The sequence below is a fragment of the Ictidomys tridecemlineatus genome, chromosome 8 (genome assembly GCF_052094955.1).
Source record: "Ictidomys tridecemlineatus isolate mIctTri1 chromosome 8, mIctTri1.hap1, whole genome shotgun sequence".
Lineage (NCBI taxonomy): Eukaryota > Metazoa > Chordata > Mammalia > Rodentia > Sciuridae > Ictidomys > Ictidomys tridecemlineatus.
This window is the reverse complement of record NC_135484.1, coordinates 104909276-104936327: the sequence shown is the minus strand read 5'-3', so window position 1 is coordinate 104936327 and position 27052 is coordinate 104909276. Positions and strand designations below refer to the sequence as shown.

Sequence of the window (27052 nt, the reverse complement as noted above, 5' to 3'; positions counted from 1 at the left end):
CTTGTGGGCTGTGGTTGGGGGACTCACAAGCCCAGGAGAACGTGACTTTCAGAGCTTACATTTGGAAGCTTTCCCAGATCAAATTTTATTGTCCCTGTTTTCCAAGGGGGACTTGCTGCTGTCTGCTGAATGTTACAATCAAGGTCCATTTCGGTTCTCTAATGCAGGGTATTTCAAATCCTGGCAAGAATGAGAATCACTTGCCTCCTCTTCCCTCAGTCTGATTCAATAGGTCCAGGGAAGGTGGAAAAAACTGGCCTTTTAACCAGCATATTCCTAGGTGTGAGGCCACTTTTTTGGGAAACACTGCCTTTTGAAGCTTTCTTGAGTCTTTATGGTGATCATCTGCAATTCCAGCACATAGAATGTTTGAAACTTCCTTTGCAAAGTGCTGCTTCTATATCCCTGTCACCTCCCACTTTTGTAGTCAAGTGAGAATTCACAGCTTCTCATGAGAAGAAACTACTCTTTCAGTTAAGCCTGCAGTCATCAGAGCTAATGCAGAAAAGACCCCTGACAGTAGTAAAGCCTCAGGGAGTTGGAGGAGGAGGTGGTGGTGGTGGTGAATAACCCCAACTGTCCCAGATTTGAGAAGGTGAAAAGAGCTGGGCTGCCAGTCATGGGACCTGGATTTGAATACAGAAGGTACTGGAGTCACACCATGAACTGATTCTCACTACTTCAGCTCCCTACTAGCTGGAAAAGTCATTTACTTCTTCTAAGCCTTAGTTTCTCACATTATGAAAAACAATCTGTGCAGACGCACGTCATTCATGAAGGAGAACAGGTCCCCCTAGGCTCAGAAGGCTCAGCTGCATATTTACTTCAGACAAGAAAACAGGGCTCCCTGCCACCTCACCCTGCATGTTGTGTGCAGAGGGACCCAGATGAGGATCTGAGCCACAGAGGCCAGCTCTGTCCATCCGGAGGGGATTTCCTGATGGCTGAGCCGGAAGAGACAAGGTCACCAATTCCAGGAAGCGCCCCACCTTTCAGACATGATGACTTTCCAAATAACTGTGGTGGAGGTGGAGCAGGGTGGCCTGAAGCAGGGTGGGCAATTAGTCAGGAATGAGAGGTGGCTTTGAACTCATGAAAAAGAAAATCCCCAGGGAACAGGATGGCCAACAAGGAGGTCACCAAGCCCCTGCCCCTGCATTTCAAATCACAGTCCTCCTCCCTAGAGTCCACCACCCACTCCTCTTCTTTTTGACCTGGAATCCCAAGTTAACATCTTTGCTGCCATGTTGTACAATTATCTCAGTAACAGTCCTATTAATATGAGGATATTAACATAGGGATTTATTTGTAGCAGAATATTAAAAATAACTACCAATTCAGAAGCCCTGGGGCTCTGAGCTAGTCACAGTGCTAAGGCATACATGTCTCAATGCTTAATCCTCACAACAAACCATTTAGGGAGATACTGTTGAGTCTTATTTACGGCAGATGATTAGCTTCAGAGAGATGAAAAAACTGAATGAAGTCTCAGAAATTAGTGGGAGTCAGAGTTGGGCTTCAACCCAGACCTTCTGCCAATGAAGAACACATAGAACACATTGCTACTTCGAGGGTAGTCACTGGAGCAGGCACCTCTCTGACCCCACTCTGGGCTTACCCTGTTGAAATCTATATCTTAAGAGGTCCCCTGGAAGAATTTGAGTTGGAGAAGCAGCAGGCTAGACTGTTGCACTTGACAAATGCATCCCTCAATTCGAACCCAGCAGCCTTATTCCCAATAAGCAAGAGATGGAACCAGCCCAAGTGCCATGGGTGGATGATGAATGAATAAAACATGGCACAGACTTACAAGGGAATTTTATCCAGTCTTAAAAGAGGAGGGATATTTTTGTCATAGGCTGCAACAGGAACGAATCTTGAGGACATTATGCCATGTGAAATAAGCCAGACACAAAAAGAGAAAATATTGCATGATTCTGTTTATATGGTACCTAATGTAGAGAGTAGTCAAATTTCATAAACACAGAATGTAGAATGGTGGTTGCCAGGGCCTGGGGGAGGAAAGGGGGAGGGTTGTTGTTCATTGGATGGAGTTGCAATTTTGAAAGGTGAAACAATTTATGGAGATTGACTATGCAATGATGTGAATGCATGTAAAACTACCAAGATGTTCATTTAAAACTGGTTAAGATAATAAATGTTTTGCCATATGTATTTTATGTGGGCTTTGTTGTTGTTGTTTAAAAAGCCCAGGTGTTGCACTTAAGAAAGTGAAAAGTCAGCTATGGGAACTGGGCAGCAATTTATTGTAGTATAAATTAATCAGGCTAAAGTGATTCTCTCTAATGGGGCTCAGCCTTTGGGTTATATGAACACAGTGTATCTTTAGGGCAGATCTAGATGGAAAAGTGGGAGACTTTGGGGTAGGCAAGCAGTGGAATTTTCCAGAGAGACAAAGTTCAAATTCCACCAACTACCCTAAGAAGTTAGGTTGTATGCCTTGAGCACCTGTGTCACCAGGCAATGAAGGGACTTTTTCAGACTGTCACTATAAACATAGATTTGAAGAAAAGGGAGGAAAAAAGAATCCTGAAACAGAAGAAATCTAACCATGTTGCACAGATCAATGTAAGCTCTGACTTTCTCTCCACATACCTTGAATAACCACACTGACCCTGTGAATTCAAAAGTATAAAGTTTCCCTCCTTTATTTCTATGAGCAAGCTGCCACATGACATTGCACAGATTATACCATGAATACTGGAGGCTAAGAGAAGATATCCCATGTATACCCTCAAAGTCACAAGTTAAAAAAAAAAGCAAAAAAAGATCAAGAAAACTAGGTTGAACAATAAAAGACCCTAAAACAGAAAGAAGAAAAGAAAACATAAAATCATGGAACAAAATCCTGATCAAGCATATAAAATATGATATCAAATGTGAAAGGATTATATTCCCCTAATCAAAGTCTAACTTGCTCAAATTCAATATAAAAGAACAATGAGAAAAAGCTCAAACATATTTTGTTTTATAAGAGAACCATTAAAGCAGAATAATACACTAAAGGCTAAACAAAAAATAAAGGACAAAAACCAGGCAAACAGAAATAGAGAAGAAGGATTGACAACTGGAATAGAAGACAAAGGATTGAATCAAAAATAGCCAAGTAGAACAAAGAGACAGATTTTGCAAAGCTAAAAAGTACCACTGAAACTCTAACAATAATGATAGAATAAAATAGAACTACAATATCTGAAACAAAAAGAATCAATAGAAAAATATAGTATTCCAGTGTGAGGCACAAAAATAGCAAATACTGCTGTGCTGTTTATTATGTAACAAGCTTGAATTTAAGGCCTCTTCAAACTAGTTCAAATCTCATAACTATCCTAGGAAGTCAGTACTACTGCCATCATGATTTTACAGATGAAGAAACTGAAATGTAGAATTATAAATCTTCCAAGATTTCTCAACTAGTTTCATGCCCTGTCTCTGGAGCAGGGAAAAACCTAAGCAAGGAATAATCAAGAATTCTCATAAGGAGTAAGAGGCACTTGTCACCCCCTTGACTTAAGCTAAACTCTGTGGACCTTCCAAAAGCAAACAACCTGGGCAACTGTCACAAAGTTCTTAGATGATATCCATGGACTCTCGAGCTACAGCAATCTGTGACCATGACGCGCATGTAAATCAATGTCTTTTGAAATATGTTCTAGTCTGATGCTCAAGAGGGATCCTTTTAGGACATATTCTTGCTCAGTCCTCCAAATATGCTTTATTGTCATTGTCATTGTCACTGTGTGGAAGCCTAGAGGTTATGACTGAGTTAAGATGGCTACCCTGGAAGATCTGTCTTAATGCTGCACTTATGTGCCCTTGATACCACCACCGATTTCAGAATACGGCAAGATGTGGCCCAGTATATACACAAACATCCATTAACATCCAGTTGTCACCTCATTTATAACATTTTCTCAAAATCCCTTCCCAATTTCTTTGAAGAACCATTATCCTGTCTGTGACATTCCCACGAAATCAGAGAAATGTGACAGGAAAATTATAGCAGACATGGGTTTACTCACCAAAGGATGGACAACAGACTCTAAGTTCAGTGTCGCTTGGGAAGAATAAATCACAGCAAACATGAAGCACAAAGTAGTTCTCCTCTGGGATTTCATTTCTTCACGTTCAAGTTGTTTTGCCTAAAATGGAAACAGGATGTCTTAGAGAGATCAACTTATTTTTTACACAAGGCAAGAAATAGCAAATCCTGACGTGAAGGTACGAGTGAATGTGAGAGAGTAGTCTCTGCCTTAGAACCTTGGGTGAGGAAAGATGGAGTGGGGCAAGGGAAGGCAGGTGGGCCCTGCTCATGAGCACAGGATGGTAGTGGGTATCCGGGTATGTTTCCTACATACATGGAGAGAAGAAAAGAGATGGGAGGACAATGGGAGAAAAGGAAAGCAAGAAAGAGGGAGGGCTACAGTAAGAAATGCCTTTCCTGTTGTGATCCAGTACACAGAGCACGTGCACAAAAGGATTCAGAGAACACTACTCACTTTGCTACAAGTGGTGTACGTGGATATTTTCAACTCTATTCCATCCTATTTTGCCCTGTTTTTCTATTAATTCTGGTAGGAGTCCATTACATTGACTTAATAATTTATATTAATAGGCTATGACTCATTATTATGAAGACTCCTGGACTTAGTCATAAAAATATAAGTTTATAACATGGTAGCATATTAAATATAGAATACATAATATTAATATCACAATATATCTCAGCTGATGTACTTATTTTTTAAATTGTCTCTTTATAATGCTGGTGGTGAAAAATGCACCATTTTTGGTAACCAGATTAATTATTATTACATTTAAAAATCAGAGTATTGCATGGAATAATACCAACCCTATTACCTCTGGAGACAAAGACAGTCTACTTTTGGCAGAATACTTTTCTCACTGGCCTTTTATGCCCACATATTTGTTCAAAGAACAGTAGACTCTGAGACAGAGGATGCGGGTTAGGATACAGCATCGCTATAATTCACTGTGTCCTTAAGTAGTAGGTTACTTGTATTAGCAGAGTCCAAGTTTCCTCACCTGTAAAATGGAGGTAATTATACATAGGGATAATATATCCCTAATTCTTTCACAGAATTTTCTGAGGCTCTAGAATGAGATTAAAAATCATGAAGAGCTCCAGAAATGCAGGCTGCTGTGATCACCACTCTGATGATCAGTGGAATACAGAGGGTGGACATCAGAAGGTAGTCACTGAAGGGCAGCCTTAGGGCAGTCACCAGGAAGGGCAGACCTTGGCGAGGAGTCGGGGAGCACCAGGAAACCTTGGCCAGGATAATACCCTGGTGTTGGCCAAGATTTACATGCCAGAGAATTGTATTTCAATCACCAGCTGCTGACTGCCTCCTTTTCCTCTTCCCCCATGAAAAGCAGGGGAGCAAAGGGCTTTGAAAAACTGACCCAATTAGTAGATCTGGCTATCAAATGCATTTTTTAAATTCTGCAACTCAGTGGTTTTGGGAAGATGCTTTACAATTTTGGTTATGGGAAGAGATGTTTAACACCAGGTGTTTCTGCTTTAGGGAAATCAGAACAATGTGTTTCTAAGTTCTCTAATTAGAAATATTCTCTTCCTTATTAAAAGAGAGTAGGCTCTTGTGGGTATAGAATAGTCTTTAGGAGATAACTTCATCTTTTCAGGTTACTATCTGGTTCCATACTAGACACTTAATCAAAGGGATGAGGCTGCATAGTCAATGAACCTCTTTAGTACCCAACCCGCAGAGAGGCACTTGGGTACTAAAGGGACTAGAGCAGGCTCTGTATCTTTCTTTTTTTTTTTCTTTCTTTTTTTTTTTTTTTTTTTTTTTTGTGGTGCTGGGGATTGAACCCAGGGCCTTGTGCATGCAATGTTAAGCACTCTACCAACTGAGCTATATCCCCAGCCCTGGCAATGTATCTTTCTGTCATTTCTTTATTTTGGTGGTACGTTCCACTCCCCCTGCTTTTTTTTTTTTTTTTAATTAGAATTAGCCAGATTTATACTGTCCCCAAATGGTCATGTCTGGTCCCTGTGTACAGGCCAATGGCCAATAGTGTTCCATTTTTCCCCTTCCTTTGGTATCCCCTGAGACAGTTCTTGATAAAATCAGCATTCTTTTTTCTGTTGACTCATTTGTTGACTTCCCCCGACCCCCAAATCACAATTCCAAAGAAACAGAGATAAAGAAAGGACCCCACCAAGGGCAGGGGCTTGTTGTCTGGATCAGTTACACAGTAGGGGTGAGGGGTTCTCCACTTGAATGAAAAGAGAATGACACCACTTTTGGGGGGTTGGGGCAATAGTCACAATATTTGACACCAGTGTGGCACATGATACAGTTGGAGATTACTTCAGCTTCCAGAGTTGCTGCTACATTTGGGGAGAGGCCTGAAGACAAAGCTATAATCTTACACAAACCCTCCAGCTCACAGGTGTTCTCAACTGAGGAAGCCAACAGAGATGTCAATTCAGCTACTGGGAAGAAAATCCACAATCTTCCAGTAAAAAACATGAAGCATCCCTGCCCACATTCAAGGCAATTTGTTCCTAAAGTTTTTGAAGTTCCTAAAGATTTCTGAAGTATAGGGTGACAAAGACGGAGAGAGACAAAGAAAGGCAGGGAGAGAAAGAAAATGATCCTGTGTCATTTCCAATCTCTTTTCTCTTTTTAAATTAAAATACTGGACACTCTTCAAACTCCCTGACTTCTATAAGCTGGCTATATCTAGGAAAAGCTGGGAAATATGATCTAATCCTCAGGTTGGCCCTGTGGAGCTGAGCAACTTCCTGGTCTGCTCTGACTCTGTTTTCCTGTCTGTAAAGTTTAGAAAGAGGGAGAGCAAAGAAAGCACATGCTGACGTCACATGCCAGGAATAAGTCATGGGGACTGTCAGCCGAGCTGCACTTGGAGGATGAGGGTTGACATTCCTCTTCGCGGTCAGGAATGACATGCTGCTTGGTTACGTTTTAGGAAGCGTCGCTGTGAACTTGGTCTGTTCTCCCAAACCTTACACAACACCAGTGCTTGAGAACTCCTCACTAGAACCTTTTGGCATCCCTGACCCATGCCCATGTTATTTGGGGTGAAGAAGTGACCGCGAGAGGAGGTGAAAATAAGAGGGCTTGTTTGCCTGCAGGGTCTGAAGCAAGGAGCACGTTCTCAATGTGGCCTCTTCAATGGGGTCTGATGACTCAGAGCCCTCATGAGATCACCAGGCCTAGAGGTTGCCAGCATGTTAATGGTGGGAGTCTTTCTGGAAATGAGTGGCTTGCTAAGCTCCACATGGCTCCTCCTCCCTGAGTCCTCTCAGTCATTCCCACCTCCTTGTGCCCACACCCATGCCCCTCTGTTTCTCAGATGGGAAAACTAAGTCCCCTCTAGGGCTGAGTGTCTCAAAGGCAGACAGGAATGGAGTGGTCTGAACTCCAGAGATCAGCAGTGATTCTGAAAATTCTAACTCATAATATTGTCTGATAATCAGGCAGACTATCTCTGACGGAATTGTGAACAGTGTTGGTGGCAATGATGATCACAGACTCCAGTCATTGTTGGGTGTGCACTGTGTTCCAGCATGATGTGAGGTGCTAAGCTCTTTGTAAAGACTGTCACTCAACCCTCTCCATGATCTTACAGCTCTTCTAAATTATCCCTACTTTTCAGATATGAAAATGGGAGCTTTGTGAGTAGCTCACTAAGGCCACTCTGCAGATATGTGGTAGTGGCAAAATTATAAATTAAACAGCCTAATCTCCTGGAGAAAGGTGCCGTTTGAACTAAAAGATCTTCTTGTTTGGATATCAACAAGAGTAAAAAGGAATATTTTTCTGTATATATAAACAACTGACTAGAAACTGGAAATACGAGTTCAAATCTCACTTTGCCTCTAAAAGCATGTGATGTGGGGCATGTCACTTCATCTCTTTGAGTCTGAGTTTTCTTATTGTCAAAAGTCAGAAATTTGACTGAATTAAATGATTTAAAAAATGGGGTACAAGAGCTGGCCTTTGAAGGTCTCATTACTGTTCTAAGAGTCTAAATTCCTTACAGTTATTTCACTTGAACGCAACCTCACCTGGGTCATGTTCAGGGTCTCACTGTAATTATCTCTTACATATATTCAACCCATCTGTGACTACGTAGTCCTGGCCTTCCCTGCCACTCATATGTACCCTGGCAATAGATGTCATCCTTTGCCTCTTTGCCCCATCTCTGCATGGATGCAACACTGACTTTCAGGAAACCCTCTTTCCCCAGGTCACTCCCTGTCAATTCCTTGCTGCTTTCAGAATAAAGACAATCACTCACTTTCTAGGCCTTCCATGACCTGAAGTTTATTTTTAAGAGTCAGCAAACCAATAAGCATCCATCACATTTTTCCTCTGTTGCTTTTTTCAAAATCTAAAATACTGCAAGAGATTTTTCCCATGTGGATGCAAAAGTTAAAAAACAAAAACCAATCTTGAGAATTAACCATGAAGAAAGAGAAACAATTATCATCAAACTATTGTTTAGTGTGTGGCAAAAGCAAAAAAAAAAAAAGAAAAATCTCCTAACATTTACTTGGCACTAATCTCCTTTCCTTCTTGTCCCCTCGGTTCAGCACAATCACGGGATACACAAACTCTACCCATCCTTCAATGCCCTGGTAAAAGCTACCCCCTAGACAAAGGCTTCCTATCTGTGTCCCTACTTCCCCTAACACCTACACAGACTTAATGTAGGCCTTCACCCTCCTGCTTCTATTATGTTTATTGTTGTAAATTTTCCATGAAGAAAACCTGTTTATTCCCTCACTTATCTATTCATTTATAGGTTTGTTCACTGAACAAACATTAGTTAAGTCCTGCTAAGTGCCAGGTGTTCCACTAGGTACAGGGGAAATAGTAGTAAACAGGGCAATGATCCCTGTGTCCATGGAGCTTGGAATCTAATGAATAAATGGTCATTATTAAAGAATGAGTTACTCAATTTTCTGCCAAGAGAAAGTGCTTCCAAGGAGAAAAATCAAAATACTAATATTTCTTGATAACATATTGTGCACCAGGAACTGATATGAGCACTGACTGTTTTAACTCATTTAACCTTTACCACACCAATGAAGTGGTTACAATATGGTGTCTAACTTATAGTATGAGAGAAAATTAACAGAGCCTCTGAGTGGTTAAATAATTTGCCTAAGCCAGAAGTTCAACCTAAAAAGTCTAACTCAAGGACAATGTCACTCAGTCTTCTCCATGATCCTTTTAATCATTGAGCTGAACTGTCTAAAAATGCTTATAAAGAACTGGGGCTGTAGCTCAATGATTGAGCACTTGCATAGCATGTGCAAGACCCTAGGTTTGATTCTCAGCACTGCAAATCAATAAATAAGTAACCTACAACAGAGGGATGTGAGCTGGTCTTAGAAGTGTGAAAGGTGTGCTAGAGGAAGCATTTAATTGAGATGAACATGAAGCATGAATTGGAGTTAGCTGAAAACAAAAGGGAGGTTGGCAGGAGGGGAGAAAGAGGCTTCCAGGTGGAAAACAGGTCACAGGTAAAGGCCCTGAGGTGTGGGAAAAGCATGGCACTTTCAAGGCACTGCAAGGAGTTCGGGGTGTCTGGAACACGGAAAGGAAATAGAAGACCAGTTTGGAGTGAGGGGAGTGGAGGCCAGAGTGTGGGAATTGCAACCACAGGCTTGGTCATATTGATTAGGAAGACAGTCGAGAGAGAAAGTGGCCTAGGACCCAGTTCCACATAATTCCAACAACTGTTGTCCAGTTAAAGAAGATGATAACACCAAGATGTTTGGGAATGAAATTAGAGAGGCAGGAGGTAAAGGAGGTGAGTAGAGTCATGAAGCTGGGTGGGTTGAGTGTCAAGAAAGAAGGCATGCTCAACTGTCTCCAATGATGCTAAGGGGTCCATGAAGGAGGGACTGAGATTGCTTATTGGGTTTGGAGATATGACATGTTCTTATCAAGGGAAAATCTCATTGGAGTTTGGGGTGGGAATCATATTGGGAAGAGTTGTAAAGTCAATGAAGTGGAGACTTGGAGATGGTGAGCCCATGAGAATCAAAAAACTTTGGTTTCAAGTGGCAGAGAGAGCAGAGGTTCTTCCCATGTGTAAGCTGCTTAGCTTTCATCTCACACACAGAGGTTATGTTATATCATAGCTTTTCCTTTAAGAAAGGAACTAAGGGCTAGGGTTGTGGTTAAGAGTTACAGCGCTCACCTAGCATGCATGAGGCACTGGGTTCGATCCTCAGCACCACATAAAGTAAAAAATAAAGACATTGTGTTCACCTATACCATATATATATATAATGTAATGCATGCTAGGACAATATCAAGGAAAGCGTGCTTTGTACCACCTGTTGGCCTACTGCTGGCTAACTAGACATGCTATTTACCCTTCAAAAGAAACCAAAGACCTAGCTCCTTACCTCTCTCTACCCCCATGTTCTAGTGTACAAACTTCATGGGAAGCTCTTTATTTAAACATGTACTTATCAAAATAGAGACTAGGTTAAGAAAATAAGAATAGATATGCACCTATACCATTCTACTGTTGGAGAATAATTCAAAACAGAGTTGCTGCTGGTGGGTAATGGATTTTAGTACCAAATTTCTGGAGGATGGTGTGTTTATCAGATTTTTGTGACTGTGACAAAATATCTGACAAGAACAACTTGGGAAGGAAAGATTTATTTTGACTCCTGATTTCAGAGGTTTCAGGCCATGGTTGGCTGGCTCCAAGGCAGAAATATCATGGTAGAAGGGCACAACACAAGAAAGCTGTTCAGCTCCTGACAGCCGAAAGCAGAGAAACAGAGAGAGAGTGAGAGGAAGTGTCTAGGGGAAAGATATAGTCCCCAGAGGCACACTCCTCAGGATCTACTTCCACCAACAATGTCCCACCTGCCTAATTTCCACCACCTCCAGTAGTCCATTCAGATTATTAATCCATCAAGTGTATTAATTCAATGATGAGGTTAGAGCCCTCAGGATTCAATCATTTCCTAAAGGTCCCACCTCTAAACGTGGCTGCATTGGGGAACAAGTCCTCAACACATGAGATAGGAGGGACATTCCAGACCCAAACAGTCATTGCAAACTTGTTCGAGGTTATTACTTTTTGCTCATTTCCACAAGGCTGCTGCAACAAGGATAGGGTGCCATCAATAACCTCCCTCCTGAATTGTACAAATATGGATTAAAAATCCTCAAGTGCCTTCACCAGATCTGTATTTCCAACTGTAGAAATGATAAGGCTTATCTCTGCAGACCTTATTTAATTAGATGATTCATTCTTTGCACATGCAGAACTACAAGCTAAATATTTATTTAACACAAAAGTGAAACACAATACCAATTAAAGAACTGTATTGAAGTGGGTTTTTTTTTCCTATTTAATTTTCCTTTGCCTTGAAATAAGGTTCTGAGGCAGCATTGTGTCAGAGCGGCTCAGCACTATCAGATTACAGAGGAACATTTGTTTGTACACAATGGGATCAAGTTTTCCAAAACACACTGCACATGTGGGCAGTGTTGATAACCTTTTATCCTTCTTTCCTTGTTGTAAGTCACTAGGGGATTTTAACCTTTAAGCAAAAGATTGCTATCGTTAGGAAAACACTAAGTTCAACTCTGCTCCTATCTAGTCTATCGTGTTGCCTTAATTTATCACGTGGAGGGGTTTCCCGATGCCAGGCAAAACAATACCAGGCGTGCATTCCAATTGCACATGGTGCACATGGAGGGCAGCCCTGTACTTGGCTGCAGGGATGGATTGACAATCAGAGGGCCTGGGAGTGGGTTCAAGCTTTACCATGCTGTGGTTCTACTGTTGTCTAGGTGGGAATTTTAACAACCACAACAATAAAAAGCAATCAGAAGAATTTCTGGCCACCATGCAGGAGCAGAGATCTGGGGTCTGCTGCTGGGCCAGATGTTAGCAATTCTATTACTAACCAGTGGAGAGACCTAGGGAGGACCCAAGTGGGACGGGGCTGGGTGGCTGAGACAGAGGTGGGGAGAGGGGTACACTTGAGGCACCCTGGGGTCTTAAGCCAGAATTTATTCACATAGTTTAAAATATTTCAACATTTTAACCACTGGAAGGACCATCTTAGCCTTCTGTGGCTCCTTGCTATATATCCCTTGGCCACAGCATCTCCTTGAGACCTAGCATTGCTATCTTTGGCTCTGGCTTTACTTCTCTTAAATTTTCATTTCTCCCTTTAAGGATTTTGTTAGACTTTAATGATAAGGCATGAGCTACTCAACATGGAAAAAAAAAAGTGTGACTTTTTTTTCCCTGAAAAATACAATACCCCTACCTTTCCAAGATTTAATTTGATCAGTCTGACTTCAGTCCTCATTATGAAAAGAACTTTACAAGCAAGTTCAGTAAGCTACTTCCCTAGTTCCCTGTCTGCCACCCCTGTCCCCCTGGTTCCTGCTGGGTTCTGCTGCCATCCTTGGCCTCCTCCTCTCTGCCACTCCCTCTTCCTTTCCTATTTCTCCTATTGCTCCAGTTTCTGCACATCTCCTCCTCTTTCCACCACTCCATCCACCTGACCCTACAACCACCACACTGTGAACTCTGCTAAATATCTCTCCTTGGTCCTGGCTTTTTTGTCTTGATTGCCTTTCTCTTAGGGAGCTTGTCTACTTTCATATTTTTAATTATCAATTGATGTGAGCATTCCCCAAACTCTATTTCCACCCTGGCCTCTTTGCTAAATGTTAGACACCAATCTTCCACTGTGCTACTTTCCTGTGGGTCTAAATTGGACTCATCTAAAGCTGAACTTGTCTTCTCTCTACCACTGTCTCCTGACCCATCTCTCCAGAGACTTGCCAACCACCAGCTTCATTCTCCAGGTTCCCAGCTCTCAGCTCCGTGAGGCTTCTTGGACACAATAAGCAAGGGCAGGAGTAGGAGCCCCCATTCAACCAGTCACCGCGTTGTCAAGGCACTGTTGCGGGCACTCTCAGAGCTCTCTTTCTTCTCTGCTCCAAATAGGAGCAGCCTATGTGGCTTGGATGTTATCCCCTCACACCTGGATGGATGGCAGCAGAGATTTTCTGAATGGACCCCTCTTCTTTTCCCCCTGACACATAGTCCAGCACAACAGCAGCTGGCAAATCTGCCTAGAACACTATTTTCCCTCTGTGGCCAATATATCCTATTCAAGTACTTTAAACATTCTCAAGTACCCTGAGGATGTTCAGACTATTTCCTGAAAAGCCTGAGCACCACAATCTAATGTAAAGCCAGCTCTGCTTCATTTCTCTATCATTAACCCCTGGATAGAGAACAGACTAACCCGCTAGCAAGTTTTTTTTTTTTTATTGCACCCTCTTTTGCAATATATATTATAAATACTAACAATAACTATTGTTGGAGGATTGCTACCTCTCAGCTTTTTCCCACGCTGTCCTCAGCAAGTGAAATGCTTTATTCTTTTTTTCTTAGCTTCACCCATCGTTTCAAATCTTGCTTTTCCACTTTGTAACCACAGCAAAAATAATTTTATGCCAGACATTAGACAAAACACTCTGCAGGTCCTAGACTCAATCCTAATGAGTGAGAACTATTATTACCCCCATTTTTCAGATAAGGAAATTGAGGCTTAGGTAAAGTAAGTAATACAGCCCAGGTCACACGGCAAGTAGCTGAGTTTGCTGACAACATGTGAATGTTTAACTTTTATAGCATGCAGTCTGTTGTCTTCTCCAGACATAGATAACTCTCTGAACTACACTGTATTTCTCTTCTTAGCTACTTATTGGGCTGCACTGTTGTGGTCTTTGTAGCCTGGCACACAAGTTAAGCATATAGACTCTGAGGTCAGACTGCCTGAGATGGAATTCGGACTGCACTGCTTCCCACAGCATTTACCTCAGGCAATTGACTTAACCTTAGTGTGTTCCCTTATTTCTAAAATAGGGATGATAATAATATCTGAGGCACAGGATTATTAGAACCACTAAATTAATAAAAAATCATTGCAAAGGGCTTAGCATGGTATCTACCACGTAGTAAGCACTCATCTATATCACCTATCATTAGAATTCTCAGTGCCAGCACCTTGCCTCCCACGAGGCATTTAAGCTAATTATAGGAAAGGATTTTCCACATTTGATATCCCACAACATTTGCAAGTCTCTCTCCTGTATATAGTTTCACTAGGCTGTGATTTTAAAGGTTTCACTTCTGTGATTCTCTTTTAGGAAATAGGCAAGATTCCAGTTTTTTTAAGCATCATGAGCAGAGTCATACGATGTGATTTGAAGTGCTGAGCTGGTAAATAACTCATCAATTCATGGTGTACTGGTAGCCAATGCATATACTTAACAATCCTTCTAGGAGCACCCACTCTGTGCAGAAACTCACAGACACTAGGAAAAATGAGATCCATACATAAGAGCCCCACCCCTGGTGCTGTCTATAACAGAAACAAACATTATGCTGACCAGCATTACTAATTTGAACTATATCAAGAAATGTCAAGAGAGGAAAAGGAACATATTTTATGATTTTATAAAACAGCCCTGATTTATTGGTTATTCACATTTAATCCAATCCAGAAAGTGGCAGATCCTGCAAAGAATGATTAGTATTTCTTATTTCCTTCTTCTAGGTATTGGGACACAACACAAAGTGACCTTGAGTAAAATGTATGAGCCCCATAGTCATCTGGCATGAGAAGAGCACATTCTGCTTGCCTGGTACATTTCACTGGATTCTGTAAAATCCGCAAGTAACAGGGAGCCACTGTATCTGTAATGAAGTCAATTCAAACTGTGTGGAACCAGGAATCTCCTCTTCATTCTCACACACAGTTGTGTCTGTTCCTCAGATAAACAACTGTGGCCAGAATTCTAATACACTTTCCAGAATTGTGAACAGGTAACGCTCCTGCTTCTCAATTTAAGCACTTCATCTCTTATAGCCAGGACTCAACCCCAGCTGCATAATGGAATCAATTTGGGGATTAAAAAACAAAACCAAAAAACAACATGCCAAGGCCCTATTCCCCCAGAGATTCTGGCTCAGTTTCTCTGGGGAAAATGTCTGGACATTGCTTTCTTTTTATGATAATACTAATGGACAGCATATATTCAAGTCTACAAATATGTAAGGCAGGAAATAGTTTGATGTACTTTCAAGATTCCCAGCAAAACATCTACCCTGTTGCTACAAAACATACAGAATCCAGCCAATAACCTTGATTCTCTATTCCATGTAACTATTATGCTCATATTACCAACCAAGGGTACGGGTGAAAAGCCAGTGATCTGAGTGTATTTTCATCTCAGTGCCCACAAAGATTCGTTGTGTGAACCTGGGTAAATTAAGCTCTGCCCCTCTAATTTTTGTATTCCATAAAGTAGGAATAAAAATGCATGCTTTACTTGTGGCATAGTGAAAGGAGAGGTATAAAACTATTTTAAGAACTAAAAAGTAGCATATAGATACAAGAGATGGAATTTATTTTTACAGAAAATTGATCAGCCTTACCAAGCAGAGTAGGTGTGACCCCATGATAACTTTTGACTGCTATGAAATGCATCCAAGTACCATGTGGTCCAGTGTGTGATATTACTATACTATTGCCATTACTCAGTAAGTGTCATACTCGGTGAGTGCAGGATTAGACCACAAGACCTCAGTGGGGCTAACACTCTTCATTGAAATTATTAATCAGATTAGCCACTGGTCCAGAGAAAAGACAGGCAGACAGCTTTAACAAGATAGTGTACGATAGAATCTCTAAAACCAGCAGGGCCAAGTGGAGAAATCTTAGGGCAAACAAACTAGCAGCAGATATATTTTGTAGTTCCTCTTGGGTTTCATGTTGCTGCTTGGTACCAACTCTAAAATCTCTGTCCATGACCTATATTATTATTATTTTTTTCTCATTCACTTGTCTCTTAATAATATACAGGAGATTGGGGATCTAAAAGGTCACCTTCAGTGGGATGTGGAGGTGTTTGCCTATAATCCCAGCTGTTCAGGAGGCTGAGACAGGAGGATTGCAAGTTCAAGGCCAGCCTGGACAACTTTTTGAGACCTTGTCTCACAATAAAAATAAGAAGGGCTAGGGATGTCGCTCAGTGGTAAAGCACCCCTGAGTTCAATTCCCAGTGCCACAAAAAAATAAAAATAGAAAAAATAAAATAAAATGCCACCTTTTAAAAGACTGAAAATAATGAAAAATGAACATCTCTTTTCAATGCATTTATTATCCATTGGATAAAAAGGGAATCTCTCCTACCTTTGTCCCATCTTCCCTATGCCAGCCACTTTATCCATTGATCCATCTACCTACCAATCTATATAAACCATTTCCTTTTATTTTCTCCCCTTTCATTTCCAGAATAAATCTGTCTCTGATGTCTTTTAAGGAAAAGCCCAAACCACTAGTTGGCAAATCTAGAGCTTTGTCATTGAGAAGTTGTTATCAATAATCACCAAAATCAAACCAAAGCAGAAGCAGCAATGGTAAAAACGAGTGAAACTCTCAGACTTTGCTAAGTGTTAAAAGAGCTACTTGTGTTCCCCCTGGGTCATTTTAACCTTCCACGGTGTTGTCATGGGTCAGCACAGGAATCTAAGAGAAAATATTGTGTTCCTGTACCCAGCTTATCATAAGAGCTGGGAAGAACAGGAAAAAAAAAAAAAGCCCTTTTAATTGGTAATGCAACAAAGAATTGATGGGATAATCTTGGGGGTATGCATATTGGGGAACATAGGTCTTGAAAAACTAAGCAGTCTTTTAAAGTAAGAATGTATTTATATATTACTTATGTGATTTGAAAATGAAAAACAAATCAACTGCATTGACCCCTTAAGAAAGGAAAAATGGCTATCGTGAAGGTACATGGCCTGGCTTTGTAGAAAATCTAAGAAAGCATAGTTTAAAAAGCAAGACACACATTATAGAGTTTTTCCTTCTTTCCAGGATGTTCAAAATAAGTCTGCCCAGATCTTAAGCCCCAACACTCTCACTAACCTTCTTCCCTGCTCTGACCGTAAGCTCTCATCCCATCAGACATGGCTAGGAGTTCTCCCTCACCCTGACCCTGGACTGGGAGCTGAGAGAAGATGCCAGGCTCCTCCTGCTATCTAGATGCAGTCTTCCCCTTCTCAGAACAACCACAATGGCTACCTGGCCATGGAAACGCTCCGGGTGGGACAACAGTACACTAGTTCACAGATGCTCTAGTCCTGATCGTATTTTCTGGCTCAGGGATGGGAGAATTCATTTTTAAAACAGCAAACAGTCTGTACTAAACAGAAAATTCAACAGGATCCTGGCTGTCTGTCTGACACTCAATCTTCCTAAATGTAGTCTTATCACCTGGACCAATGATGTGCACAGTGCTCTTGACAACACACCTTCCCTTCCCAGCACATGCCACAGCTAAGAAAAAAAAAAATCAAGCAAAGGGAATTAAACTTGGAAGATAAGCCTTAAGAGGAATGCAGAAATGACTCAGGTCCCTCACAGGACTTGCTACAATGGAAGACAGACCTCAGTAGGAGAAACACTTGTTACCTGTGCAGGACTAAAGTCCCAGACTGGCTCCTTCTCTGATCCGACGTTGAAAAGCTTTTCCTATGAGGCCATTTGCCCTGTAGTCTCCTCAGGGACTACTTCACTCCCAGTGGAGAAAGAGCCCAGCAGGACTCATGGCAAACTTTCAGCAGGACCGGCAGCTCCTGTGCCTCAGCTTAAACCTCACTGGGGTCTCCCCAAGCTGGGATCCTCCAAGCCTCACAGAACCATCCCCTAGAGCCTTGCTGCTGTTAAAAACAAAAAGCGATTTCCTGATCCTCTTCCCCTGATGGCGTGTGCAGTTTCCCTCCCGCCCAAGGGAAGTCCTTCAGATTCTCTTATCTGGAAACCTCTCCACCAAGTGGACAGACTTGTTTGGCCAATGCCCCTTATTCTTGCTTTTCTTTCTCCGAACAGGGAAAAAAAAAAAAAATCAGAAAAACGAAACCAGTGCAAACCAAAACTGGGTTGGAGCTAGTGAGTGGTGCTGGATGCTGGGTTTAAAACCTCGAAAGATGACCACCAGCTTAGATTGCATGGGGAAGATTTATGTCATCCGTGAGCTCCTCCCCTCCAGCAGTGGCAAGAAGTCAGAGAATAAAAGAATCCCCGCAGGTTGGGAGACCCGACCCTGGGTTAGAGGAGGGCTGCACTTCACATATGCCACATCAGGGGAATGTCTAGTTCTCCTGGGTGTCCTGGGAAACTGAACATTTATGCATCGGACTACGCATGCAGTGACACTTGAATATCATTTCGATAACACTGATATTTAAAGATAAGGAGACATGGAAAAGGTCCATTTGGCAAGGTGCAGTCAGGTGGTTGTTTTTTTTTCTGAGCTGGAATTAACCCTATCCATCCTCACTTTACAAGTCAGGTCACTGAGGTCCAAGGAGAAATAGTGGTCTACTCAAAGTCAGACTATTGATGGGAAGTGAAAGATTATCATCTAATTGTTCTTAAACATTTTTTTGGGGGGGGGATGCTATTCAAATGCTGTTGGATATCTAGAGCTCAGCCCACAAAAAGGTTGATGAACGAGGTGTGGCCTGGAGTGCAGGAATCTGCGTGGGAAAAATAAGTCCCCCAGAGGAGCCTGATGCAGGCAGTCCCAAGATGGTATTTAGAGAAGCCCTCATAACATAGGACTGGGAGTCAGACTGTAGGGATTCTAACTATACTCCCACCCAGATCTATTTATGTGGCCTTATGCACTTCAGTTGACCTCCTTAGGGTTTAGTTTTACCATGTATGAAAGTGGGATAATGATCATGCTGACTTCATCATAGGCTCTGTGAAGCTCAAGAAAAACTTAAGCGAGGTTAGTGGTTATCTGGAGATGTGGCTCTACTGCCTCTGAGAGCATAGTCTGTCACTGCTCCCACCCCTGCCCTGCCTCCCTCTGACCTTGTTCTCTTTTCTTTCTTACCATCTGAAACTAGGGTACAGCAACCATAGACTAGAGACAAAAGTCAAATATAGGCATTCCTCGGGAATTGGCTTCAGGAGCCCCAGTACACGCCAAAGTCCACAGATGCTCAAGTCTCTTATATAAACTGGTGTAGTATTTGCCTATAACAACTTACATCCTCCCATGTAATTTGAATCATCTAGGTTACTTAAAATACCTAATAAACCCAATATGGTGTAAATGCTATGTAAATAGTTGTTCTATTGTGTTGTTTAGAAAATAATGACAAATAGTCTATACAAGTTCCATACAGATGTAAATTTTTTTCTCCTAGATATTTTCAATTCAAGACGGGTGGGTGGAATTCATGGATACTGAACCAACAGCATGTGGAAGGCTGACAATATTTGAATAAAGAACCTTTTGAACCTTCAAAATTTATTTTCCACTTCTAGGTATTGATTCTCAATTGCATTCCACGGATCAAATTGGTTATATTTTGCCAGAAAAAAACAAGCAGCTGTCAGAGTGAGCCCCTGGCAATGCTTCTTCTAAAATGCTCTGCTTGCACTTCGGTGGCTGGGTGCAGTTGACTTCCTGACATGAAATGAGGCATGGTCAGAGTGGTTGTCCCTTCCCTGAGGAGCAATTCCTCTTACCCGCAGGCTCCTGCTTGTTGCTAGGAACACTCTGTGCTCCCTGCACACACTTTACAATGAAAACAAACGAAAATTAAAAAAAAAAAAAATAGAAGCACCATATGGTCTCGGCTGCAGCCCAGAATAAACTGCTGATGGAGAGACCTTGTCCTGTCACAATGACAGCTGCAATTGATTGACACAGATGTCCTTCTTTTGACTTCTAAAATGTTGAAGCGGGTGGCAAGTTGAACTCAAACTTCTTCAAGCAAAATGCCAATGCAGCCCAAGTAACTAATTCCCTGGTCATGTTACCCATGTTGGTTAGTAAGAAGAGTCTTGCACAACTTCAGGGTACAGCATTACTAGAGACACAGCTCCTACTTGCTCAGACAGAAATTTCAGCACCAAACAAATACCTATTTCCCAGCATGTTCCATTTTACTGCTCTGTTGCTACTGCACTCTTCTCGTTTGCTCTCTTCGCACAGATTTTCTGGTGACAATTCCCTTGCCTCCTTCACACTTTCTCAAATACAGCTTTCTTAACCAGTCCTTTGCTGACCACCATATTTCACATGTCAGCTCTTCTGATTCCCCCTTAATTATTTTTCCATATCACGCGTTACCTCCAATATACTCCAGGGCACCATTCTACTTTAGGCTGTCAAAAGCTGCCACTCCCCCACTAGAATGGAAGCTCCCTGAGGGAAGACATGACCATTGGACTGATTTGAAGGTGTAACACACCAGCAAAGTTCTTACAGTAATGCCCCAGCCGCAGAGCAGCATAAGCAAAAAAAAAAAAAGTACATGATGATTCAATCTAAAAACACTCCCACATCCACATCTTGACAGGGTACGTTCTTTGTTTTTTCTTCTTGTTGTATTTTAAATCCCCAACCAGATGTTGGTAACCCTTTTGACCCAATGTCGCCCAGGATCAGCTCTCTCTTTTGGTTTTTCTATATCAAGGCCAGGAAAATTCTTCACTGGCACTGACCTGTCCTTATGCAAGGAAGGAACCAACAAATAATTGGGCAATTTTATAGCATACAAGCCGTCTTATTCTTATCTCCTGTGTGTGTATCTTGGCACAGTCTCCACTAATGGGATTGGTCATATTTGTGCTCAGCTGTAGGTTCCCAGGATTAGTTTGTATTGTCCACTGTTGGACTGTGTCCTCACACCTTCTCCACGTACCCATCTTTCAGATATAGATGCTATTTGGCTGTGGAGGGTCAGAGTCTTCTGCCATTTGAGCCAACTGGACACACCTGACAACTTCTTTCTATCACTGATTATGCCTCCAGTGAGAGGCCCCAGTCTCAGACAGAAATCTCACACATTCCAAGTGGAACCTTGTTTTGGACTCTCCTACCTTCCTCATCTTTTCCTGGTACAGAAAAACTTAAGATATGGCTCCATAGAGGTGTCAGCAGAGGTCAACAGAGACATCAAAAGACCTTCTTTTTATTTACCTCTTTCCTGGGCAATTCTGATTCTGTTCTTCAAGTGCCACCTTCAGTTCTTAGAGAGGAGAAGCCAACCATGAAGAAAAAGGTGCTTGCTAATGCTGCGGCATGGCATGTGTCACCCTCATGATGCACATGATGTCATAGTTATTGACAGAATGTGTCATTCAATGCTCTTTCTCTACTCCCCCCCATCTCCTCCAGGATCATGCAAGAGAGCAGAGTGTTTAAGGATGTGGGCCCTCTTTGTTTGGGCCTGGAATGGAATCTGCAAAGAAGAAAGCTGCCCTTTTCCTCTTAAAGTGTACATGTTCTTTGGACCATGCACACTAGGTGATCGATCCCCTGCTAACCTCTGCTTCTTTGTTGGGTATCCTGATGTGGATGCTCTGCACTGGCAGATATCGAGAACTGCAAGTGGCAGCAAGGGTGATCTGCAAACATCTGGTAGGTCCTGGACTTGAACCTGCAAGGCCTTGTCTTTGTGAGAGCATCTCTGATTCACATTCCATTGTTCTATGCTGTTTACAAGGCCTCAACATTCCCTATGACCCTAAAATACCGCCGCCTTATTATAAGACAATTTCCTCAGAATTCATCAAGACGATTAGTGAACAACCATATTGACAAAACGATTAGAAAATATTAGCTGGAGAGTCATCCATGCCAGGAGAAAAATCAGAATCAAGGAATATTTGAGTAAAGAGGGGCCAAGTGATCATCTGTTCTAAATCCCTAGTGTTGGGCGAAGTTGAAAGGTTTAACTAAAGTGACAACTCCCACTAAGGTGAGGGCCAGAATAAGAATTTAGGTCATCCACTTAGCCATGCAGTCCTCTTAACATTACGTCTTAGTTAGTGCCTCCTTCCCTCACACACATTTTCCCATCTCTAATTTCCTGGGAGGAGAAATGGTTCTAAGTAGAATATTGGCACCCAGAAGTCAAGTCCTGTAACACCTCTGCTCTGTGAGAACAATCAAATTTCTGCCAACGTTTATTCATTAAATAGTGATGACACTTGTTAGGCAAGCCAACAACAGAATTCCCTGTTAACATCATCATTGCCACAGTTAAGCAGTCTCTCCTCCAACAACTCCCAAGTCCTGCTCGCTTTCTGAGCCCAGCTTTAATTATAAGGGGTGATAAAGGCTGACAACTTCTGACAATGCCAATAAACAAAACTTTCCAATTAACAAGGCAACAAGCAAGCTTTATTCCAGAGGTTTCTTTTCACCACACTCCAAGCCAGGCTAAGATCAAGCCCACATCATGCTCTCTGTCTGTTTTATTCAACATAGACAGAATCTCTGGCTACAGTCTGGCTAAAATGTTTCCTTTACATTCTCATCTGATTCCAACCAGAAAGATGCTGTAAAACAGGGTGACCACCATAGTAACACATGAGGGATGGAGCAGATCCAGGTTAGATTTGGTTTCAGAACCAAGCCTAACCCAAATATTGATCCCTGTCACTCAAGGATCTGGGTAAAATTGCTCCATCTCAGTCTACGGGAGTTCAGAGTGCTTCACAGAACACCTGTGAACTCTCAGGAGTGTTTCTATCCTCCTAATGTACTCAAACCATAGGACTCCCACTTTGCACATATTGGCATCTAGGATTCTCCAGGTTGGTACAAATGAGAAGCAGCCTCTTCTGCGAATTCCATGAAACACACACACAGAGAGAAAATGTGAACATGAAGATTCAGGGGTAATAAAGTCAAAGATCTGCTTGAAAGCTGTGACTGGAACAGTGGACATCACTGCTGTTGGGTGCTTTTCCACCCCTCCACTGTGCTGTTCAACAGGCCCTGCCTTCTCTGGTGCCAGCTTCTCTAGCCTTACGGATGGATCCCCTTCTTCCCTGCAGTCTATTCTCCCATCTACAGGAACAAACATCATCCATTTCTTACCTTAGGCATGAAAAACCTCTACTCTCTTCTAAAGGGTCTCAAGGTCTCAATTGTTTCCTAGGTGCTTGTCAAAAGATAGCTCCCTCGAAAGGAAGACCACTAAGACAACTAGCACAATCACTCCTCCAAATTGGGACGATTCCACACTGGAGGCAGGGAGGTTATTCCTATCATATAATGTCTAAGATGGAGCAGGGATTTCTGAGTGGAGACAGAAACAATACTAAACCTACACTTGTAGTTTTGTCTTGTTTTTTTTTTCTTTTTTCTTCCCCCCCCCACCCCTTTGTAGTACTGGATGCTCAACCACTGAACTACACCCTAGTTATTTTTTAAATTTTATCTTGAGACAAGGTCTTTATAAGTTAGCCAGATTGGCCTCTGAGTTGTGATCCTCCTGCCTCAGCCAGCTTCTTGATGTGCTGAGCAGGCGTGCACCACTATGCCTAGCTGGTAGTCTTTTCTTTATGATTCTTGATTCATGATTTAATTAGAGACAACAAGGACATTAATATAAATCAACCAAAATTTTCCAGGGCCCATGTTCTTCCATGGAAGAATATTAAGTGATTTTTTTCCATATTAGAATACAACTGAAAGCATAGTGAATGGCACCATGGTGGTCTGAAAAATATGCCAGATGACATAAGAAGTATAAGCTGTCACCATTATGACAAATATCAAACAAACAAACAAAAAAACTCCTATATCCAATGCCCCTAATTCCTGAAATTACACTTTTAGGGAAAAAAATGGTTTAAATGAAGGAACAGCCTCTCCTCTGACTCAAATAGTTTTGAAAAGTTGATATTGTGTATTTCCATTTCCAATGAGTTGAATATTAGTGTGAATTAGTTTAAGTTAGAATTTAAAGATGTTTTAACATGAAAGAGCAGAGGGAGAGGAAAATAATGATGTTGAGAGGAGAGGGGAGCAATGGAGGATGGATTTCAGAGCATCCTTTTTTTTTTCCAAAATGAAAAGCACATATTGCTATATCTACAGGGAGAGGCAGATTCCAATAAAATAATAATTATGGACTTCAATACTGATTTTCATCAATGGATAGATCATCCAGACAGAAATCAGCAAAGGAACTTTGGAGTTAGATAATACTATAGACCAATATGCTAAGGGGTCATTTCTATAGTTACTAGGGAAGCTTCTCTGTAGAAACCATGAGGAGGAAGTGAAATGCTCTCTCCTGAGAATGAAGCTGGCTCTTGGCATCGCTTGATTAAAACTGCCGTTAGACATTGGTGATCATTCTTTTCCCTTTGCAAGGGTGAGAGGGAAGTAATGCTTTCTGAGTGGTTTCAAGTTAGTTAAGATGATCACAGCAAGTGTTGGTGACGAGGTAGAGAAATTGGGACCTTCATACATCACTAGATTAGTTCCACAGAGCAGTGGATCAGTGATGTTCAGAAATGTTGGCCACAGCTCAGGCTGTCATAGTAGAGTAGCACAGACCATGTGACTTAAATGACAGAAATTTATTTTCTTACAATTCTAGAGGCTCAAAGTTCAGGATCCAGGTGATCTCGGGGCTGTTTTCTGGTGAGGCCCATTTCCTGACCTGTAGAGGGCTGTCTTCCTCTTCTGTCCTACCACGGCATCTTTTTTTGTCATATTTCTCTGGCTCCAGTACTCTGTCTTTCCCCTCTGTTCTTCAACAGTGTTGATGGTTACCAAAATCAAAAACCTGGGTGGTCTTCTCTACAGTCCTGAGGGGTCCTGGTCACATCCATCCATCAGTAGAGATCTCCCCTCCCCTGTTCCCCACTCAGGGGTTTCTGCTGTCCCATATGGATGAAACTAAAATGGCGAGAGACCAGAGCGGCCTTGTTCAAATGCTCAGAGCACTCCTTAAGGGCATCGGAGGCTGGGCACATAGCTCACATATAACCATCATATTGCTGATTTGATGGACTTGCAGTTCTATGATTTAATCAGTGTCATCACTCCTCACGATGACCATCACACACCCCCTCGTCCAGCAGTAGGCTTGCCTCATGCTTCCCTGAGAACAGGGAGTCGGTTACGTGGGAAAGCTCATCTTCTTACACAGCACATCTTCAGCCTTCCTGTGTCTGTGCTGTTCTTTTTGACCTTCACCCCAGATCAGGAGGATGACATGTTCCTTTTTCCCCCAATGGACGGCCACTTCCTCTACTAGTTTAGGTCTCCTTTCCTCTTACTTCCTCAGCACTGAGTGGGTCCCCCTGGCCTTCCCCAGGGACTGCCACATTCCTCTGTTTCCCTTCACAGTAAAACATAACCAAAGAGCTGCATGAGCAGATTCTACCCCCAGCTGCTCAGCCCTTCTTCTGAGCCCTCAGTGTGAGACTAATCACTCTTCTTTCCCGAGTCCTGGACATTCAAAAGCAAAATCACAGCATGGTTTTGGTTGCTAACATAGCCACACAAGGCTTTCTGTGCACATGAATGCCTCCTGAAGCTCATCTGTTTGTTCCTAAGAATTCAGCAAACCCCTACCTGTCTAGTGAAGTGCTCTACTATCTTGGCCAGAGTAAAAGTAATTTCTGAGGAAGAGCCAGAAATCTCTAGCACATAACAGATGCTTAATAAATTTTCCAAAACCTACAATATAAAAGTAACATGAACAGTTCAATACTGACTTCTGGTCATCCAGAGAAGAGCCATCCCTGTAGTCAAAATTGCCATCCCCCAAGTAGCATCCCACCTCCCTACTGAGTCCCTGCTGTTGGGCTCCTGTTTTATGTCCTAGAGTTATGACCCTGCACTAACACTCTCAACTCCTTTGAGGGATGGTATATTCTTTTTTAAAAAAAGCTCCTTCAAGAATACATAATATATCAGACACTTTCTCAACATATGGTTGAGAAAGAAATCAGGACAAAATACTGGCCAATGCCTGTGTCCATGAAGAAGGACCGTGGCTCTGACATTCAGCCCCAAGGACAGACTGAAAAGAGGCTCAGTGGGGAGAAGTACAAGGCAGGGTCAGCAGTGGTGGGGACAGAAAATGAAGCACAAGTGAGAAGGAATCAAACTTTCTGAAGTTCCACTCCTTGGGAAGAAGGAAGAATGTCTTTTAAAAACACAGAGATGCAGAATGTTGACAAATGACAGAAGGTCACAACTGAGCTTTGGGAAACTGAACAGCTAGCAAGGTCTCAAGAGGCCAAGAACAACACTTTATTTACGTTGCCCATAGGGAATTATTTTAAAGAAAATCATTCTTCTATGTGAGGGCACATAGTCTCCGACACATTGCTAACCTAACTTGCTTTCTTGGGGTATTAGCTATTTCTACCAAGTAGCTAGCTATAAATCCATTGACTCCTCAGTGCCCCAAACCCAAGCAGTGAGTGTTCATTGGTCTGTTCTGCTTCATACCTAAGGGCAAACTCTGGGAGATGAACTTTCTCCTTGGCCTGGTGATAAGATTAGTAAACAAGGAGGTGAGTGGTCCTGGGCTCTAGCCCATGCATCCTAAGATTTTCAGATGAGAAATGAATGGTAAAGGTGTTCACAGTGGCTGCTACTGCTCTGCTCTGCACAAACAGAAGCTTTACTTCATGGAAATCACCAGCCTCCTGCAGCTCAGTCAACGAGGGGGTCTAGGTTCCCAAATTCCAGACCTTTCCTAATTACACTGCCTTCTATGTATCAACGTCTGCATCAAGACTGCTAAGTTATTTTTAGACCTGAAACACAGTACACAAAACACAGCTACACATCAACAATTACATGATTATTCCAGGCCCACACCCCTCTGGTTGCCTCGTCTGACCTGGAGCATTGAGAGAGGGAAAGCCAGATATATTTTTATTCACTTCATACACACGCACTTACACATGCCCCTACGCCACACGCATTCACACTTCTCCATGTTGCCAACTGGAGTAAAGAAGGCAGGAGCATCACCTCCTCACCTGCATTCGGGGCCCCTCCCAACATCCCAACCTGGCGTCACCAGTTCCAGAGTGTGTCCTGAACCCTTCATGCCAGCATAGGAGGCCTTGGTTCTGCAGGTT

General features: G+C 42.2%; 1 protein-coding gene and 1 pseudogene across 10 annotated transcripts in view; one reads left to right on the top strand and one right to left on the bottom strand.

The window, feature by feature from the left end:
• The window catches only part of Adgrf5 (adhesion G protein-coupled receptor F5), a 91616-nt gene that overhangs the window by 47857 nt on the left and 16707 nt on the right, over positions 1 to 27052 (bottom strand). For 9 of the 10 annotated variants that reach the window (XM_078019920.1, XM_078019922.1, XM_078019921.1 and 6 more), the window contains one exon: positions 4044 to 4163. In XM_078019920.1, the coding sequence (XP_077876046.1) occupies positions 4044 to 4163 (120 nt within the window). Of the gene's footprint in view, positions 1 to 4043; positions 4164 to 17590; positions 17869 to 27052 lie in introns of those variants that run through there. The other variant, XM_013355741.4, reaches the window with a different exon arrangement.
• LOC120889394 (small nucleolar RNA U3) lies at positions 24149 to 24345 on the top strand (annotated as a pseudogene).